Genomic DNA, 20,465 nt, shown 5'->3' with positions numbered 1-20,465 from the left:
CATATATTGAACAGTTAGTTGTTCCAATACCCTAACTCAGCTAGAACCTACAAAGTAAAACAGCCATATGGCCAACATTCAATCTGCAGGACCCCAGAATCCATGAGCTGGAAACCCCCAGTCTCAGGATGGTAGTTCCAGAAGTACACTGAAAGTCCTGAGCAAAACCAGCCAAAGCCCAGGGCTAGACTGCTGGTCAACTATGGCAGACTTCCTGCTGACCCAGGACAGGACTGCTGGTCAACCTTGGCAACCTATAGGCTGAGCCTTTGGACAGCCAGCTCATGAACCTCAACGGCCTCCAGGGTGAGCCCAGGCACAGACTGTTGGTTTCTCTCAGCAGCATCCAGGCTCAGCCTGGGGCATAACTTTTGGTTAACCTCAGCAACCTCCAGCCAAAGCTGGGAGTAGACTAATGGTCAACATCAGCAGCCTCCAGGCTGAGCCCTGGGCTGGCATGCTGGTTGAGACCCTGGAACCCTCCAACCACAGCACAAGGCTGTCTTGCTGGTTGAACTTACAACCTCCAGGCTGAGCCCAATGTTGGCCTGCTTGTTGACCTCAGCAGCCTCCAGGGTGAGCCCGGGGAGGGCCTGCTTGTTGACCTTGGCTGAACCCAGAGCTGTCCTGATGTTTGACCTTGCAGACCTGTTAGCCTAAGCCTAGGTCTGGCCCTCTGGTCGACCTCAGATGCATAGACGCTGAGATCTGGGCTAGTCTGCTGGTCAAACTCAGCAATCTCCAGACTGAGCCCAGGTATGGCCTGATGGTCGACCTCAGAGGCCTGCAGGCTAAGCCCTGGGATGGACTGCTGGCAGACCTCCATACACTCTAGGCTGAGCCCAGGGATGATCTGCTGGTGGACCTTGGCGACTTCCTCCTAAACCCAAGACTGGACTGCTGGTCAACTTAGGAATCCTCCAGGAGGAGTCTGGGGATGACCTGCTGGTCTACCTCAGCAACCTCCAGCCAAAATCTGGGGCTGAACTGATGGCCAACCTCTGCAGTTTCCAGGCTGAGCCTGGAACTGGTCTGCTGGTTGATCTTGAAGGTCTCCAGCTTGAATCTGGGTCTGGCTTGCTGGTTGACCTTGGTAGAGCTAGGCTGATTCTGGGGCCATCCTGCTAATTGACCTCAGTAGTCTCCAGGTTGAGCCTGGGAACAGACTGCTGGTAGAATCCACAGCCTCCAGGCTGAACCTGGGAATGGCCACTGGTCGACCTCACAACCTCCAGCCGAAACCCAGGGAAGGTCTGCTGGTCAATCTCAGTAGCCTCAAGCCAAAGACCAGTACTGGCTTGCTTGTTGACCTCATTAGCAATGGGTGACAGGTTGGTGCCAAGTTAAAACTTCAGCCTCTCTAATTTGACAGCAGGCTGACACCAGTCTCTGGAGGATCCTGAATTTGGAATGTTGGCCCTACCTAGATCCATACCCAAAGCAGGACATATCCTGTAGGCTCCATACTTGAACAATCATACCTGTGCTCACAAATGAAGTGCATGTGACAAAAGCCTCAACCAACCCTGACTCAGATATGTACCTGGACCCTGTCTCAGCCTGAAGAACCCCTATATTGTACAGCTGCTGTATCCTAGACCTTAACTCAGTTAGAGATCGCAAAGGAACAGCAGTATGACCCCAGCACAATATGGAGGACACCGGGTTTGATGATCTAGATGCCTCTGGGTTCAGAGTGGTGGCTCTAGAGATTCAATAGAAAGCTGGAGCTGGCTCAGCATGGAGGCCTCCATGGTTAACCAGCAGGCCAACACCAGGATCACCCTGGAGGTTGTCAAAATCAACTGGCAGGTGAGACCTGGGTTCAACTGGAGGTTGCCACAGTCAACCAGCCATTCAGCCCTGGGCTTGGCTTGAAATTTCTGAAGTTGACCAACAGGCTGGCCCTTGGCTCAGGCTGGAGGTCTCTAAGGTTGACCAGCAGGCTGTCCCTGGGCTCAGCCTAGAGGCTGCCAATATCAACTAGCATGCTGGCCCCAGAATCAGCCTGGAGTCCTCCAGCTTATATCAGCAGGTCATCACTGAGCTTACCCTGGAGATTGTTAAATCTGACCAGCAGACCAGCCTTGACATTGGCTGGAGTCTGCAGAGGTCCATCCTCAGGTTCAACCTGCAGGCTTCCATGGTTGACAAGCGTATATACTGAACTTTGGCTGCTATTGCTGAGGTCAAACTACCAGAGATACCTGAGGTTTGGTTTGAGGCTGCCAAAATAGACACATTCTCTGCATGAAGGCTCTCAAGACTGACAGAAGGCTAACCTTGGGCTTCGACATGAAGGTGCTGGGGCTGACCAGCTGTTCAGCCATGAGCTCAGAATGGAGGATGTTGAGGTCAACAACCAAGCCATCCCAGGGCTCACCATGGAAGTTTCCAAGGTTGAACTGTAGACCAGTTCCATATGGAGCATAGAGGCTTAAATTTGAATAGCAGGTCAACCCAAGTCTCTCCCTGAAAGATCTGAAATTAACTGCAAAGCCAATCAAGTCCCATACCTGGACTCAGCCTAGAAGATCCTGGGATCAAGAAGCTGACCAAACCCAGCCAGCCTTGAGGATCCAAATATGGGATGCTGGCTCTAACTGTAATCATACGTGAACAGGGATCAAAACTGGGATTCAAAGTTGTACTGCAAAAAAACCTGGGCTCAGGCAGGAGGTGCATAAAATGAAAGCCCCGCCAACCCTGACCATTAAATGGACATGGAACCGGGCTCAGTCTGGAGGGCTCCAATATGGAACATCTGGCAGGTCTTAGACCCTAACTCAGCTACACACTCTCAAAGAGAAACTTGTGTGAAGACAAACATCAACAGATACACCAAGATAAAATCATACCAACAATCTTTTCTGACCATGAAGGCATCAAACTAGAAATAAACCATAAAAAGAAGGCAAGGAACTCTCCTACCTCATGGAGATTGAAAACCACAATAATGGAAGACCACTGGACTAATAGGAGATCAAAGAAATTGAAATTAAAAAATTCTTTCAATTGAATGACAAGGAGGACACCAATTTCCTAAATGTATGGGATGCAGCAAAAGCAGTAATAAGAGGAAAATATATAGCCATAGATGCTCACATCAAGAAACAAGAAAGAACTCAAAGAAACAATGTAATCTCGAAGCTCAAAGATCTAGAAAAAGAACAACAAAAACAACCCCAAAACCAGTAGAAGAAAAGAAATAATAAAAACCAAAGCAGAAATATATGAAATGGAAACTAAAAAAACAATCCAAAAGATCAATGAAACTAAGAGCTGGTTCTTCGAAAAAATTAATAAAATAGATAAACCCTTAGCAAAGCTCACAAAGGAAAAAAGGGAGAAAGTACAAATAAACAGGATCATAAATGAAAGAGGAGAAACCACAACGGACACAGAAGAAATCAAAAGAATAATCAGTAACTACTATGAACAGTTAAATGGAAACAAGTTCAACAATCTAGAGGAGATGGACAAATTCCTACAACTCTACAATCACCCAAAGCTAGATAAAGAAGAAATAGAACACCTAAACAGACCAATTACAAGCAGTGAAACGGAAACAGTAATCAAAAACCTCCCCAAAAACAAAAGCCCAGGACCTGATGGATTTACAAATGAATTCTACCAAAGATTCAGAGACGAATTAGTGCCTATCCTTCACAAACTCTTCCAAAAAATTGAGAAGGAAGGGACAATACCAAACACGTTCTATGAAGCCAACATTACACTAATACCAAAACCGAACAAAGACAACACAAAAAAGGAAAACTACAGGCCAATCTCCCTAATGAACACTGATGCAAGAATCCTCAATAAAATTTTAGCTATCAGAATCCAACAATGTATCCATAAGATAATTCACCACGACCAAGTAGGATTCATTCCAGGGACACAAGGATGGTTTAACATCCGAAAATCAATCAACGTTATCCAACACATCAACAAAAAGAAATATAAAAACCATATGATAATATCAATAGATGCTGAGAAAGCTTTCGACAAAGTGCAACACGCATTCATGATAAAAGCCCTTGAAATTCTCAGGATACAAGGAACATACCTCAACATCATAAAGGCCATCTATGACAAGCCAACAGCCAGCATCATTCTCAATGGTGAAAAGCTGAAAGCAATTCCATTAAGATCTGGAACAAGACAAGGATGTCCACTCTCACCACTGCTTTTCAATATAATACTGGAAGTCCTAGCCAGAGCAATAAGACAAGAGAAAGACATCCAAGGAATCCAAATAGGAAAAGAAGGGTCAAACTATCACTATTTGCAGATGATATGATAATATACATTGAGAACCCCAAAAGCTCCATGGAAAAACTAATTCAACTCATCAATCAGTTCAGTAAAGTGGCAGGATACAAAATCAACACGCAAAAGTCAGTAGCCTTCCTATACACAAACAATAAATCTGAAGAAGAAGAAATCAAAAAAAACATTCCTTTTATTATTGAAACAAAAAAATCAAATATTTGGGAATAAATCTAACAAAAGAGGTAAAGGACCAATACAAAGAAATCTATAAAACACTGTTAAAAGAAATAGAAGACGACACAAAGAAATGGAAAGACATCCCCTGCTCATGGATTGGAAGAATAAACATTATTAAAATGGCCATCCTGGGCCTCCCCGGTGGCGCAGCGGTTGAGCGCTGGGTTGCGAAGCTGCCCCGGCCTCTGCGGCGCCGGTTCGATCCCCGGCTGCTTCCCGGCCACCGGAGGAGGATCCCACATTGTGTGCAGACCTCTCCTGCCACCCGATGCTCCCCTCAGCAGTGTACTTCAGCCCTTCTGCCTGCTCTGCTCCCCGCTCTGGCTCTGGTGAATTCTCTCACCCTCCCGCGCTTCTGACTGTACCCAGTGCATGTATAAACAAAACAAACAAATATAATAAATAAATAAATAAATAAATAAATGCCTCTATAAAATGGCCATCCTACCAAAAGCAATATACAGATTCAATGCTATTCCAATCAAAATTTCAATGTCATTCTTCAAAGAAATAGAACAATTATTGATGAAATTCATATGGAATCACTAAAAACCCCGAATAGCCAAAGCTCTCCTGAAAAAAATAAAGAAGGGAATGGAGGCATCACACTCCCAGACTTCAAACTCTACTACAAAGCCATAATCATCAAAACTGCATGGTACTGGAACAAGAACAGACATACAGACCAATGGAATCGAATAGAAAATCCAGATATAAACCCACAGATTTATGGTCAACTAATCTTTGACAAAGGAGCAAAGACTATGCATTGGAGCAAAGAAAGTTTGTTCAATAAATGGTGCTGGGAAAACTGGGTCGCTACATGCAAAAGAATGAAGCTTGACCATTACCTCACACCATACACTAAAATTAACTCAAAATGGATTAAAGAACTAGACATAAGACCTGAAACCATAAAATATATAGAGGGAAATATAGGTGAAACACTATGTGATATGCACATCAAAGACATCTTTACAGACACATCACCCAAAGCAGTGATAGTGAAGGCAAAGATAAACAGCTGGGACTACATCAAATTAAAGAGCTTCTGCACAGCAAAAGAGACAATAACAAAAACAAAGAGAAACCCCACCAACTGGGAGAACATTTTTGCACACAACACTAATGATAAAGGACTGATCACAAAAATGTGCAAAGAGCTGATGAGACTCAACAACAACAAAGAAAATAATCCCATTAAAAAATGGGCAGAAGAGCTAAAAAGAAACTTCTCTGAAGAGGAAATGCAAATGGCCAACAGGCATATGAAAAAATGTTCAACATCACTTGTAATCAGGGAAATGCAAATCAAAACTACCATGAGATACCATCTTACACCAGTGAGAATGGCACATATTAAAAAAACTAGCAACAACAAATGTTGGTGAGGGTGTGGAGAAAAAGGAACTCTCCTGCACTGTTGGTGGGAGTGCAAACTTGTCCAACCACTAAGGGGAGCTGTGTGGAGATTTCTGGACCTACTAAACATAGAGCTTCCATATGATCCAGCAATTCCACTCCTAGGTATTTACCCAAAGGACACAGACACATCAATTCCAAAGAACACCTGCACCCCTATGTTTATAGCAGCACTATTTACAATAGCTAAGCTTTGGAAACAGCCCAAATGCCCAAAAATAGATGACTGGATCAAGAAGATGTGATACATATATACCATGGAATATTACTCAGCATTCAAAAAAGATAAACACATGCAATTTGCAGCAACATGGATGGCGCTGGAAGGGATCATGCTCAGCGAAATAAGCCAAAAAGAAAAAGAAAAATACCGGATGGTCTCACTCATAGCAGGAATCTAGAAAACTTAAATAAGGGACCAGGAAAATGAATAACTATAAGAAAGTGAAAATCAAAATCAACATAAAACTATGAACCAGAGACACTTTTGGGGGGGGTGGCGGGAGGGGAGGGATTGGGGTCAGAATGGGGGTGTTGCAATTGTATGGGGAATATAAAAAATTATTAAAAAATAAATAAAAAAGAGAAACTTGTGTGAAAGTGGTACTTCTCTAACAATAAATGTACTAACTTTGAAAGTTCAATGTTCAGTTGAAAGATTTACTTCTCAGAGAATTTTCTTCCAGAAAGAAAGCAACTAACTCAAATAAATCAATTTAGTGTTTTAACATTATCTTGTTTCAGAAAAAAAACTTGTGCTCCAAATGCTAGCAGAGAGTGCTTTTGTGAAAAGTGTTTCTCTCAGAAAGCATGTACTAAATCTGAAAGTTCAATGTTTCGTTGGAAGGATGATTTGTCAGTGACTTTTCTCCAGAAAGTATGTAACATAGTCAGATATCTCACTTCTGTGTTTTAACATTCTTGTTTTCAGAAAAAAACACTTGTGCTCCAAAAACTTGCTTTTGTGCAAAAGTGGCTTTTTCTAAGAAAGCATGTACTATCGCAGAGAGATCAACGTAAGTTCCTCTTTCAAGTAGACCTTGTAGTTGGTGAGTTAGTACATGTTTTCATCGTGACTCAACATTTTTGCACAAAAGCACTCTTTGTAGACAGTGTGAGCACCAGTATCTGCACTCTCAAAACACCAGAGTGAGATATGTTTGTGTTTCTCTAACTTTCTTGACAAAAATCATATATAATACATGTATCAACTACACCTTGAAATTGGAGAGTTAGGGCATGTTTTCACAGTGATACAGCATTCTCACACAAAAGAGTTCTAAAGAAACATTGAGCCCCAGTGACTTTTCTTGTATCTAGGGTCACTCAAATCACCAAAATGAGTTATGTGTGTGTTTTGCTTACTTTCTGCAGCAAAGTAAGCTGTAAGTATCTACCTTGTATTTGAAGAGTTAGGGCATGGTTTCATAGTGATTCAGTAATATCACCCAAAAGCAGTCTTTGGAGGTAGTTAGAGTACCAATGAGTTTATTCCTTCTTATAGAGTCTTCATACACAGAAATAAGAAGTCCCTGTATTTTATTTTCTTTCTGGTGAAACATCACATATAAGTTATTCCTGCAACTAGATATTGGACTTTAAGAGTTAGGGTAGGTTTTCAGAGTTATCCAGCATTATCACCTAAAAGGATTGTTTAGAGTCAGTGGGATGACCAGTGAGTTCTTCCTTCCTATAGAGTCTTCATGCACAGAAGTAAGAAGTCCTTCCATTATAAATTATTTTTGGAGAAAAATCAAATATAAGCTAATCCAGCAAGTAGATATGAACTTCAAGAGTTAGTGCATGTTTTTAGAGTGATTCAGGATTATCTCCCAATCTAGCAGGTAGTTGAAGCATCAGTGAGTTTCTTCTTTCCTAGAGAGTCTCATACACAACTGTAAGAAGCCCTATTAACTTTCTTTTTGTGGAAAAATCACATATAAGTTATTCCTGCAACTAGATACTCAATGTTGAGTTTTAGTGCATGTTTTCAGAGTGATTCAGCATTATCTTCCCTAAAGCCATCTTTGGAGTTAGCTGGAGCACCACTGAGTTTCTTCCTTCCTAGAGAGTCATCATTCAAAGAAGTAAGATGACCTTGCATTGTACTTTCTTTCTGTAGAAAAACACATAACTTATTCCTGCAATGAGACATTGAAGTGTTTGTGTTACTGAATGATTTTAGAGTGATTCACCACTATAACCCAAAAGCTGTCTACAGAGGTAGCTGGAGCACAGTGAGTTCCTTCTTTCCTAGAGAGTCTTCATACACAGGTGAAGACTTGTTAGATGATCTTGTCTCTTACTTGTGGGAAAAATCTACAACTAGATATTATGCTTTTAGAGTTAGTGCATTTCTTCAGAGTGACTCAGTACTTTCATCCCAAAGCAGTCCTTAGAGAATGTTGGAGCACCAGTGAGTTTCTTCTTTCCTCAAGAGTCTCATACCCAGTAGTAAGAAGCCCTTTTACTTAACTTTCTCTTTGGGGAAAAATCACATGTAAGTTATTCCTGCAACTAGATATTGAAGTCTAAGGATTAAGAATTATTTCAGAGTGATTCAGCATTATCACCAAAAAGCCATCTATGGAGGTAGTTGCAGTGAGTTTCTTCCTTCCTAGAATGTCTTCATACACAGAAGAAAGATCTTGTCTTTTGCTTTCTTTCCAGGTAAAAATCACATCAGCTATTTCACAACTAGATATTGAACTTTGAGAGATAGTACATGTTTTCAGAGTGACTCAACATTATTACAGCAAAGCAGTCTTTGGAGGGAGTTGGAGCACCAATTAGTTTCTTCCTTCAGAGAATCTTCATGCACAGAAGTAAGAAGATCTTATCTTTTGCTTTATTTCCAGTGAAAAAAATCACATATTAGCTATTCCACAACTACATATTGAACTTTTAGAATAGTACATGTTTTCAGAGTGACTCAACATTTTCACCGCAAAGTAGTCTTTGGAGATTGTTGGAGCACCAGTGAGTTTGTTCTTTCCTTGAGATTCTCATAGACAATACTAAGTAGCCTTTTTATTTAACTTTCTCTTTGTGAAAAATCACATATAAGTTACTACTGCAACTAGATACTCAACGTTGAGTTTTAGTGCTACAGTGATTGAGCATTAACTCCCAAAAGCAGTCTTTGGAGTCAGGTGGAGCACCAGTGAGTTTCGTGCATCATAGAGAGTCTTCATTCACAGAGGTAAGATGCCCTTGCATTGTACTTTCTTTCTATAGAAACACACATAATTTATTGCTCCAATGAGATTTTGAAGTTTCTGTGTTACCAATGATTTCAGAGTGATTCAGGACTATCCCCCAAGAGCCATCTATGGAGGAAGTTGGAGCACCAGTGATTTTCATCCGTCTTAGAGAGTCTTCTTACAGAGAACTCAGATGACCTTGTCTCCTACTTTTGGGAGAAATCTGCAACTAGATATTGAACTTTTAGAGTCAGTTCATTTTCAGAGTGACTCAGTATTGTCATATCAAAGCAGTCTTTGGAGATTGTTGGAGCAACTATGAGTTTCTTCTTTCCTCGAGAGCCTCATACACCTTAGTAAGAAGCCCTTTTATTTAACTTTCTCTTTGGGGAACCATCACATATAAGTTATTCCTGAAACTCGATATTGTAATTTAAGGATTACTGAATGATTTCAGAGTGATCAGATTATATGCATAAAGCCATCTATGGAGGAAGTTGATGCACCAATGAATTTCTTCCATCCTGGAGAGTTTTCATACACAGAAGTAAGATGATCTTGACTTTTGATTTCTTTCCAGTGAAAAAAGACAAGTTTAGTGACAAGTGCTACAAAATGTCATTCCTCCTTGCAATCTGAGTAAAATACACATAGTTCCGGTTGGGACTCTAAAACTTCACTGGATATAAGAAAAAACTTAGGCGCTCTAACTCCCTACAAAACGCCACTTCTTCCCATGATGCTGAATCTCAGTGAAAAATGCACTAACACACAGAGTTCAAAGTGTAGTGAAAGAGCAACTCCTATGTTCTCCTGCATTGTAAACTGAGTGATATACACACAGTTCAAAAAGCGGACTTTAAAAGTTACTGGGTATAACAAAAATCACAGGTGCTGTAAGGGCCTGCAAAACAGAACTAATGGTAGTAATGCTTTATTACCATGGAAATTCCAATAACTACCAGAGTTCAACGTGTAGTGAAAATAGCAATACCTAACGATTCCGCCTTGGTAACTGACTGAAATTCACAAAGTTCCCAATGCAGACTCTTGAAAGTCACTGATATGAGGGAAATCCCAAGTGCTGCAACTCCCTACAACACGCCACTTCTGCCAGTGATGCTGAATCTCAATGGAAACTGCAGTAACACAGAGAGTTCAAAGAGTAGTGCAACTCTTATTTTCTTCTGCACTGGAAACTGAGTGAAATACACACAGTTCCCAATGCGGACTCTTGAAAGTCACTGGATATGGGGAAATTCCCCAGTCCTGTAAATGCCTGCAAAACGGCTCTACTCCAAGTAATACCGTCTCTCCACGGAAATTGCACTAACAAGCACAGTTCAAAATTTAGTGACAAGCGCTACTAAAATTTGTTTCTGCCTAGGAAACTGAGTAAAATACACGTTCCCAATGGAGACTCTGAAAATTCACTGGATATGAGGAAAAACTTAGGTGCTCTAACAGCCTACCAAATGGCACTACTGCCAGTAATGCTGAATCTCAATGGAAACTGCACTGACACTCAGAGTTCAAAGTGTAGTGAAAAGAGCAACTCCTATGTTATTCTGCCCTGGAAACTGAGTGAAATAAACATAGTTCACTAAGCGGACTTTAAAAGTTACTGGATGTGGTGAAAATCTCAGGTGCTATAACTGCCTGCAAAACAGTACTAATGGCGGCAATGCTGAATCACAATGGAAGCTGCACAAACTAGCACAGTTCGAAGTGTAGTGAAAAGAACAACATCTGTTTGATTCCGCCCTGGAAACTGAGTGAAATACACAGTTCCCAATGGGGACTCTTGAAAGTCACTGGATATGAGGAAATTCCCAAGTGCTGCAACTGCCAGCAATAAGGCACTACTGCTGGTAATGCTGACTCTCCACAGAAACTGCACTAACACTCACTCACAGTTTAAAATTTAGTGACAAGCACTACTAAAATGTGTTTCCGCCTTGGAAACTGAGTAAAATATACATCGTTCCCAATGGAGACTCTGAAAATTCACTGGATATAAGGAAAAACTTAGGTGCTCTAACTCCCTACAAAACAACACTTCTGCCAGTAATGTTGAATCTCACTGGAAACTGCAGAAAGCTTCCCTTGTTCTTCCATCACTGACACTAAATTATTCAATTTGGCTATTTGATTCACCCTAAGAAATTAGAAAGGGTTTCTTTTCTTTAAAGTGAGAACAAATGTGAAATTCCTATGGACTCTGTTTCTTTCCCCACGCCCTTCCCAATTTTAGTAACACCTATAAACACCTTAATAAACTGCATTGTTTTCTATTCCCAAGAGGTTAGGTTTAATGACTTTCTGGATTTCCAAAGGTCTTATCCCACTGTGGTATTAGCAAATAAAAACTAAACAAGGAACAAATTTCTTCTGAATTAAAGAACAGCAACTAATGAAACACGCAACAGTTTATTTTTAAAAAAGAAAAAAGATCAAAATAAGAAAACAAAAACAAATGTTTACTATATTATGTAGATTAAGTAAAAATACCTGTAACAATATATATGTATATACATACTGCATATATACATATGATATACATGCTTCTCAGGACAGAAATAGGACATATTCCCTCATATCAATTTAAAACTCTATCACAATTTAAAATCACGGCAACAAAACTTCTTAATTTTCTTTTTTAGACGTAACATTAGAAGTAATGAAACCAGGATCTAAATGTGGAAAACCATCTGCTACACACAAATGACAATGAACTGCCACAAATAATGATCAGGGGTCATCTGAATTCTCACATAGATCTTCGTCACTCTACACCTGTGTCAATCTTCTACCTGAGATGAGAGGGGATGAATTGTGACAGTTTATAGGTTCCATCTAGACAGTCACGTTGACATTTAAACAAAGACAACCAAAAACATGATTTATTATAGCAACAACACTGGCCATGAAATCAATTTAGAGGGGGATTCCTCTTTCCTGTTCCTTTGCCAAAGGTAACACAAAAATTTGTTGGGAAAAAACCCTCAGAGTGAAACACCTCTGGCTATGACTAGCATACAGCAAGGAACAGAGAGAGGGACTGTTTCCTTCACAGCCGCTCCTGGCTGACTTGGACGATTTCAAATACACTCTCTTCTGCAAAAGGCACTCACATATTGTCTGCTAATGAATCACACAGTGGGAATTTTCCTACAAAGAGAAAAGAAAGAAGCTGTGGACAGAGTATAACAAAGAGGAGAGTATAAGAAATACACATTTGGGATAAATGATGTGCACTTGTTTAAAAGGACAGTCAATATAGAAGTTTTAAAAATTTCATTAAAAGTTAGGAATTCCAGTAAAATTATCAGAAAGAAGCGAGGTACTGGAGGATGAGTCCAGGACGTGGAGAGGAGGGTGCTAACTTTTCAAATGGCCCAAGGACCCTTCACACACAGGTATGTGTAAGAGGGAGGGAGGTAGTGGCAGAGACACAGGTGACTTTGGAGGGAGGATGGGGTCCTTCAGTTTGTGGCGTACAGAGGATGACCTGGAATCTTTCTCTGATGGAAAGATGGGCTGTAGCCCTCTTGCTTCTGCAGTCTGAGGTGACCCTGCCCAAGCCAAAGGCTGTCCTCTCACCGGGACACGACCGAGCTAATGGAATTATAAGATGTGCCACTGTTGCAGCTTGAGGCGTAGGCCTCCTGGCCATTACCATCCAGGTTGATCTTGAACACAGAGGATGCCTTCAATAGAAAGTCCGCTGCATCCCGGCGCCCCAATTCCCGAAGTTTGGATATGAGGATACCAATCGTGCTATCAGGGTAGGAGGTCCATTCCTGGAGCAGGGCATGGACTGGGCTTGGGAAGAAATCCTTGGGAGCCCCGTTACTGGTATTGTACTTTGCCACAAGGTCAGGAAGGCCCAAGTTCATGGCTAGGAGGCACCAGTCTTTCCCCATGGGATCGGGTGGGTCCAGCAAGCGACTCAGTTTCCTCCGGGTTAGGAGGTTCAGATCTGAAGCGTGGATGTCCATCCCCAGGCTGGCCTGTGAGTATACATCATGACAGCCGAAGCACATGATGCTGCTGAAGCTTTCCTTGTACCCACCCATGGTGTTAGTCAGTGAGGTCTCCTTCAGGGTCTGTGCCCGGAAGAAGTCCCGGGGCTGGTAGATCATGACAGGTTCATGATGTTCCCTCAGCTGCTGGGGGCTCAAGTAATGCTTCACTGTCAACAGCCCAGGCAGTGTGGTGGTCACAACATTCTCGATGGTGCTGCACACGGAGTCCAGCAGCAAGCAGCACTTGATCTTGTCCATCTCCAGACCACGCACCTGGACCTCGATGCCCTGGCCATGGTTGACCAGAAGCACCAACAGCTCAGCCCCACGGTTGGTGATCTTGCAGCCATTCACCCACAGGCGGATGTCCGCGTCCCCCTCGGCATTCTGTTGGTGGATCCAGCGGCACAGGTTCACCTGGACCTTGTGGAAGATGCCACATGGGAAGGGGGTGAGGTGCTCCACGGGGACGATGCGCACGCCACCATAGACCATCACCTCATCTTCCTCATCCGTCCAAGAACGGTGCAGGTTGTCTGTCTTAATCAGGGCAGGGATATCCACCATGGTCCCACTGCTCAGGTCCCGGGCACAGATGTCCATGGCATCTAAGATCTGCAGCAGCTCCTCCACGTCACTGTCAGGCACCAGGCGCTGTATGTCCTCCATGGTATAGCGGCCGCGATAATGGTGGAGGGCCCGTGGGGTCTCCACAGACAGCAACCTCCCCAGGACATTGGTACAGAGCCAGCGGGGGTCCAGGAGTAGCACATCCTGAACTGTTTCGCTCTGCATGATGTTGATCTGCCAGAGGGAACAACAGGAAGTCATCCAAAGAACACAAATGGACTGATGCTCCAGCTGCTAGAGCGCCAAGGCCTGGACCGGTGATAGAATCTGGGCAGGTTTTGCAGGGAATGACCCAGGGCATTCACATGGATGGAGCTCAGAAATTAAATACGGGGTAAAAAAACTAACCCGAGAATGTCAGTAAGATTCTGAAAAGACTATCTTTGACTTTTCAAAAAGACCGATGTACTGAAAAACAAAGAAACAAAAAATAGAGTAGGAGATGGGAGCCAAAATTAGAGTGATTTTTTTGAGTGGATTATGACTCCTAAATAAATACATAAACAGCTATAAAAAAAACTATTGGGTCAAGTGGCCAACACTTGAATGAGTGCTATCTATTCAATAATAGTATTATAACTATCTTATGTTTCTGGAACATGATAATTGTGGTTATGTGGGGGAATATACTCTTTAGGAGATGCAGGCTAAATCATTTTGGGGGAATTCATGATGTTTGAAAAATCAATAAGTAAATAAACACAAAACAGAGTGATAAAGCAAATGTAGTGAAATGTGAGCAAGTGGTAAGGAGTATGTCAGCAGGGAATTTAAGAATTTGTTGTATTGTTTCTGAAATGTCTCCAAAGACTTGAAATTCTTCAGAAAAGGATTGTAAATGTTATAATCTTACACAATTTTGTAAAATTTCATCACACAGACACAAAAGATGTCTGGAAAGATATGCCACCATGATATCAGTCATTGACCCTTGATAGGATAATGGGTGAGAGGAATGAGATGAGAGGTGACGGCTGGGGGGACCCCCAGCTTTACTGTCATGTTTATTTCTCTAATTAAAAGCAAAGGTAAGAAAGAAAAAAAATGTGACCAAAAAATGGAAGCAATCATCCCCTTTACGATACAGTTGCCTTTCCTTCCCTTCCCTTCCTGGTCTGGGCTAGTTCTACCAAAAACCGCTGATTCAAGGGAGACTCTTTTCTCACATGAGGCTGAGACTTCACCTTGTTTGCATCAGGGGTACGTTTCTGCCCATGGTCTGTTTGAAATTTTTGAGCTGCCCTGCACATATGATGCTGTTCAAAATTGAGCCATAGATTAAAAAAAAATTGATGGAGGGTAAAACAGTAGTTATTTCTTGATAAGATGCTGGTAATTCAGTGTCTAGGAAGGTACCACAGTGCTTGCTAGACAATTAATTCCCCTCTCGGTCAAGGAAGATGGAATGACAAACTCTCCCATATTGGAAAAGACCAAGGAGACAGATGACTAGGTGCAATGTGCCATCCATCTTGCACCAGAGAAAAGATATTAGAAGGACTAGTGAATTTATTAAGAAAATTTTAATAGATTTAAGTGAGCCTACTAGAGATCTGTAAAGCACTGGGGAAGGGTTGGTGCCCAGACAGTACTGGGACCTCTTGACTTAGAGTCCCCTCGTTTAAGTCTTTGTTATTTACTGAAATATCAAGGGCAAGGGGGGATGTGACACCAATAAAGTGGTTACACTCTATGATCTAGAAAACTGCTGGTCAAATACGAAAAACAAGAGAATACTGCCCCAAATGAGTGAGCTTATTATTATGGTCAAAACTTTTTTTTTTTTTAAATATCCAGCAGCACCTTATAATGTGAGCTTCATCCTTCACCTATTCTTCCCTTTTAGATTCAGTCATTTTACAGTATTGTGGAAAGTTCAGGAGATTAGGCAGTAGTTTCCTGGAGGTTCAAAAGCTGACACAGTCATTGCTTAAGGTTTAGTTTTTAAGGGTCAGTAGCTCCTGGAACTCAATTTTATATGAAGCCTATCTTATCCTCACAAATTGACCACAGGGTTAGATGTGGCACCCTGATATTGAAGAAATAAGCTTCTAGATTTTAAAATTCTCAGAATTTTTCGCTTTTGAACATGCAGAACTGCTATTCTTAACCCAGATTAGACTAGGCTATATTCTGATGTCACATGATGGAGGCCTGCAAAGGTCCTTCCCTGGGACAGGCATCGGCATAGGATGCAATTACAACAGGGTACCAAATCCCACCCCAGTGCTGAATGTAACAACCAGGAGCAAAGATTCCCATTTCTTGGTAACTTCTAAGGTTCATTACTTGCTGTGTTTTAGTATCTACAGACAATATCATGTCATTCCCCCTTTTAACCGTCTGTGAACAAAGGGTCTGTTTGGATCTGGCAACTCCACATGGAGAATGGCCATCCTGAAGGCTGCAGAAATCACAGCTCAGTACTGGGTGACCAAGGGGAGAAAAGAGAGGCCAGTCATTCATTGCGGGGGCTGGGGGGCCCTCTGTACTCCCCAACTAACAGAAGCTGGAAAGCAAATAAACCAAAGCAAAAGTAAAAACCAACAGCTCTTAAGAGAATAGGGAAGCAGAGAATTGCATTTCAGATGAGCCTCTGTGATGGTCACCCCTCTCACATAGTCTGGAAATATGGGCAGCTGGGTAGTTTCTACTCTGCCTCCCAGGCTCATACCACCTTCAAGATTCAGGAATTTGGGGGGAAAAGGGTATCCTGTGGTTACTCCCTGACCCCCTACTGGGTGGAGACCTTACCTCGCCTGCACTGTGCAGCTGATGGGCTATGCGCCTGAGGTCCTCCTCGCTGGCCAGGGGGTTCAGCTGGTCCTGCACGTCATACATGAACTGCTGCAATGACATCAGCTGGTTGGGCCCATTGAGCTTCCTCCAGGAAGGCAGAGTGGAGATGATTTTCTCGCACAGGTGAGTCATAAGAGGACAGACCTAGAAGATGAGGATGGGACAGATGAGCCTGCGGCTGTGGGGGCTCAGGATGAGCTTGGCTAGAGAGGACACCACTCATATTAACAGTGCTGCAAGAGTTAGTGCTTTTTTGGCTAATTACTGAGGCACTTCTTTTTCAGTATTGACTTGAAACAGGATCTATTTAGCAAATAGAAAATTTTGTGGACACTTTCATTTCTGTTGCTCCTGTTAAATACATGAAGAGGTGTCACAATCACATTTAATTTTTTTTTTTTTTAATTTGGGCTCAATCAACAAATGTTCACCAATTCAAAGTATTTTGTTCTCTCCTCCTCCTCCCTCCATCTCTCCCTCACTTGGGTTGACTCTTCCAGTCAGGTGATGATCACGTTATATATAAATAGTGAGGGAAAGAGAGTAAGTTATCTATGTCAGTAATGATCGGTATTCATGGGTTTTTTAAAAAGAGTTATTTATTTATGCATACAAGAGCTGGGACACAGGCTAGAGGTGTGGAGGGTGAGAGGATTCACCAGAGACAGAGTGGGGAACAGAATAAGCAGATTGACTGAAATACACTGCTGAGGGGGGCAGTGGAAGAGTCAGGAAAGGTCTGCTGTGCCATATGGGTAGCTCCCTCGCAGGGGATCGAATTTGTGCTGCAATGGCTGCGGACAGCTTCATAGGTTGCATCATAACCCCTTGCGCCACCAGGGAGGCCCCATGGGATTTTTGTTGCAATAGTAATCATATTTCCAATTTGACTAATTCTTATTAATTGCTTGAAATCTGATTACATATATCAGTGTATATAACAAACTCATAATATACACACCCTGCTAATTAAAAGCCACACCAGCCATAAAAACTCTATGCATCATTAATTGGACAGTCCCTTCTCAAATCATTAATTGGATTGTCCCTTCTCTTATGTCAGCTAATTCTTCTCTCTATTGAAAAAACAAATACCAGAGATGAAGACAGTTCATGTGGTGGGTCACACCTGCTGATCTCAGATATTGGGGGGTGGGGAGGGGTCATGCAGACATCGTGCCACACCCAGCCCATGGCTCTTCAGGAACAGCTGCTACACAGGGAGCACTGGCCACTGCTCCAGTCACTGCCCACTGGTTTTATGACCAAGTTCCTCCCTGGGGTCCCCATCAGAGAGTGAGGGCCTGGTTAGTGACACTGGTGAGGGTTCCTGAAAATTCTGAAAGCACATCTGGAAGTAAAGCCTGGTATTGAAAGCAGAGATTTTCCCTAGGCAAGCAGTAAGTGCTCACTGCGGGGGCATCACCAGGCAGGGGCTAGGGGGTGAGGGGTGGGAGGCATACCTACCACCTTTATAGTTAACTTGGCAGCAGGAACATTCCTGGAGCATTTTAGCATTTTGCCAGTAGATGTTTGCCCTTTTCATACCAAGCACACAGAGGCTTTTGGATATCTTACAGATGGTGACATTTTATGTGTCAGAACCATTGAGAAAATTTTTATCAGCCTATCTCACATTCAAAATTTTTTATTTCTTTTTGTTTTTTAGTATGAAGAACTTTGTTAGGGGATTCTTGACATCAATACCTACTTGAGAAGGAAGGGAAGCAAACAGGATTGAACAGAGACTTTACTTGTACTAGTTAGAGTGCAACTGTTAGAGCAAATCCTCAATAGACTCCACAGAGAATGCTAAAGCTGGATTTGACCTTCAGAGTTGTCCAGGGTTGAGATAAGAGGACCTGGGTCTCTGGACACCCTCCTCCCAATGAGCCGACAATGGATGTGGGCTGCCCTTGAAGGGCCTTGCGCAGTTCCCAGGGGTTGCTACCAACTGTGTCCCTCATCTGGCAGCATTTCTAGCCGCCAGGGTTGGGAGTTACAGGTGGTGTACAGAGGCTCCTCAGCCCTGAAGGAGTATCTTGGTGGCTAATCACAGTGTCGACTGTGCGTCCAACATAGGATCTGCTCATTCAGGTTCATCTCTGCTTTCCAGGTCCAGATTCAACACCTGCTTTGGGGGTGAGGGTGGGGTATTGGGCAGCAACCCTGGGTATGAGCTCACATTTTAACCCATGCTCAGACTCATCCAAGCGTAAGGACCTAGGGCGGTCCCTAGAATTCCTTGCACTGGTCCTTGTCTTTGCTAAGGCATCTAGATGCTGAGTGCTGCGTATCTGAAAGCAGGGATACTGCTGGAAATGGCCACATTCCAGTCAAGAGAGGAAAGGGCGGTGATGCCAATTCTTGTCTTGTCAGGTGGCAGACTCTGGCTAAGCATATCCCATCCATTTTCTTGTTTATGCCCATAAGCTTCCTGAGAGGTGGAGTGTTTTATGAGTGCCACTGACAACCAAAGAATGAGGGTCAAGGCCATGAAGCTGCACAACTGACCTCTAAGATGTCTTTGTGATGGAAAGGGGCTGAGCTCTGAGACTCCAAAATCCAGAGATTTGCCTGGGTCAGGATAGTGCTTATATTAACTCTTTGGATGCATTCTGCCATTTGCCACAGAGAGAGAGAGAGAGAGAGAGAGAGAGAGAGAGAGAGAGAGAGAGAGATTAACTCTCCATCCCTCCAGCTCTTCTGAGGTCACCACTATTTTACTCTTTCCTTTCCAGAGTCAACACCAACCTGGGCCAGGTTGTTCCTTCATGTGGGGAGATGAAGAAGGAGGTTTGGATGAGCTGGACACTCCCAGGCCTACTCCAAATTGATGTCCCCAGTCCTACTCCAGGATGGCATCTTAGGTCGTGTGGAGGGTAAATTATTTTCAGGCTTTTCTGCCTTCTGCCATTAGGATTGCATGCCTGATGTGGGCACCTGCATTTTGTTACATGTTATTTTCAGTTGTATTGTTTGCTTCTGTGGACATGGCTGCAGTATTGATGTATTCACGAAGAAAAGCAGAGGCGGGAGAGAACAGAAGAGCAAAGGAGTAAGAACGCCAGAGAGCCCAGAGTGAAGACTTGCTGGGGGCTTGGAAGTCTGCCAGCTTCCTGGCCCCCTGGCCCCCTGCCTACAGTGTACCTTGTTGCTGTACTAAATGTAAAAGCTCAATGAAAGCCTGAGAAAGCCACTGAGGGCTCCAGGACTCTCCTTTACCCTATCTGCTCCAATCATAGAAAACCTGCTCTGTGTCAAAGCCCAGGTCCACATCGCAGATATTTTTGGCTGCGGTCTCCACAAGGTCATGTACAGGGAGGAAGCCAACTCCTCCACCTCTTGGGTTGAGACACACAGGTGCCCTACAGGTCACTCTATGGACAACCAGCAGGAAGGTCACCTAACTCAGCAGGATGCCACCATGCTCTGGTAAAATGACGTGGTGATGCATCTAAAGCATTTCTGGCCCGCAATGCCCAAAAGCTGCAGCTTACCTCAAGGCCTGGTTGCAGATACATCAGGGGGCTGTCCAACTCAATGCCCTATGTAGGCGCCAACTAGGGCTTTGGGGTCCCAGACACACCTACGTGGCTCCACACCACTGGCGTCTCACCCATGGCTGTATCTCCTCGCAGCACAGGTGGAAATTGGTAGTGGCTAGCCCTTAACTTTGTTTATGGGATTTATTTTCCAGGAAAAATATTTTTAACTTTGATATTGTCAAGTAAGTGTATTTTCTTTGAAAACTCCTGGGATTTTCTATCTGGTTTGCCAAAGCAATTTTGCCAAAGATTTATTTATTTATGCATTTAAGAACTGGGGTACAGGCCAGAGGTGTGGGGAGGTGAGAGGATTCACCAGAGAA

The 20,465-nt window shown here is 43.0% G+C and overlaps 1 protein-coding gene across 4 annotated transcripts in view; it reads right to left on the bottom strand.

Annotated features, from left to right (window-relative positions):
• Positions 1–11,545: 11,545 nt before the first annotated feature.
• Positions 11,546–20,465, bottom strand: part of DAPK1 (death associated protein kinase 1) — a 219,982-nt gene continuing 211,062 nt past the window's right edge. For all 4 annotated transcript variants that reach the window (XM_054688880.1, XM_054688879.1, XM_054688881.1 and 1 more), the window contains 2 exons: positions 16,550–16,738; positions 11,546–13,969 (listed from right to left, as the gene is read on the bottom strand). In XM_054688880.1, coding sequence (XP_054544855.1) covers positions 12,737–13,969; positions 16,550–16,738 — 1,422 coding nt within the window. In that variant the 3' untranslated portion in view covers positions 11,546–12,736. The remainder of the gene's footprint in view (positions 13,970–16,549; positions 16,739–20,465) is intronic.

This window comes from Talpa occidentalis, unplaced genomic scaffold (genome assembly GCF_014898055.3).
Source record: "Talpa occidentalis isolate TD23 unplaced genomic scaffold, MPIMG_talOcc4v2.1 talOcc4.7, whole genome shotgun sequence".
Lineage (NCBI taxonomy): Eukaryota > Metazoa > Chordata > Mammalia > Eulipotyphla > Talpidae > Talpa > Talpa occidentalis.
Note: the sequence above shows the minus strand (reverse complement) of the source record. Positions and strands in the feature narration are given on the sequence as shown.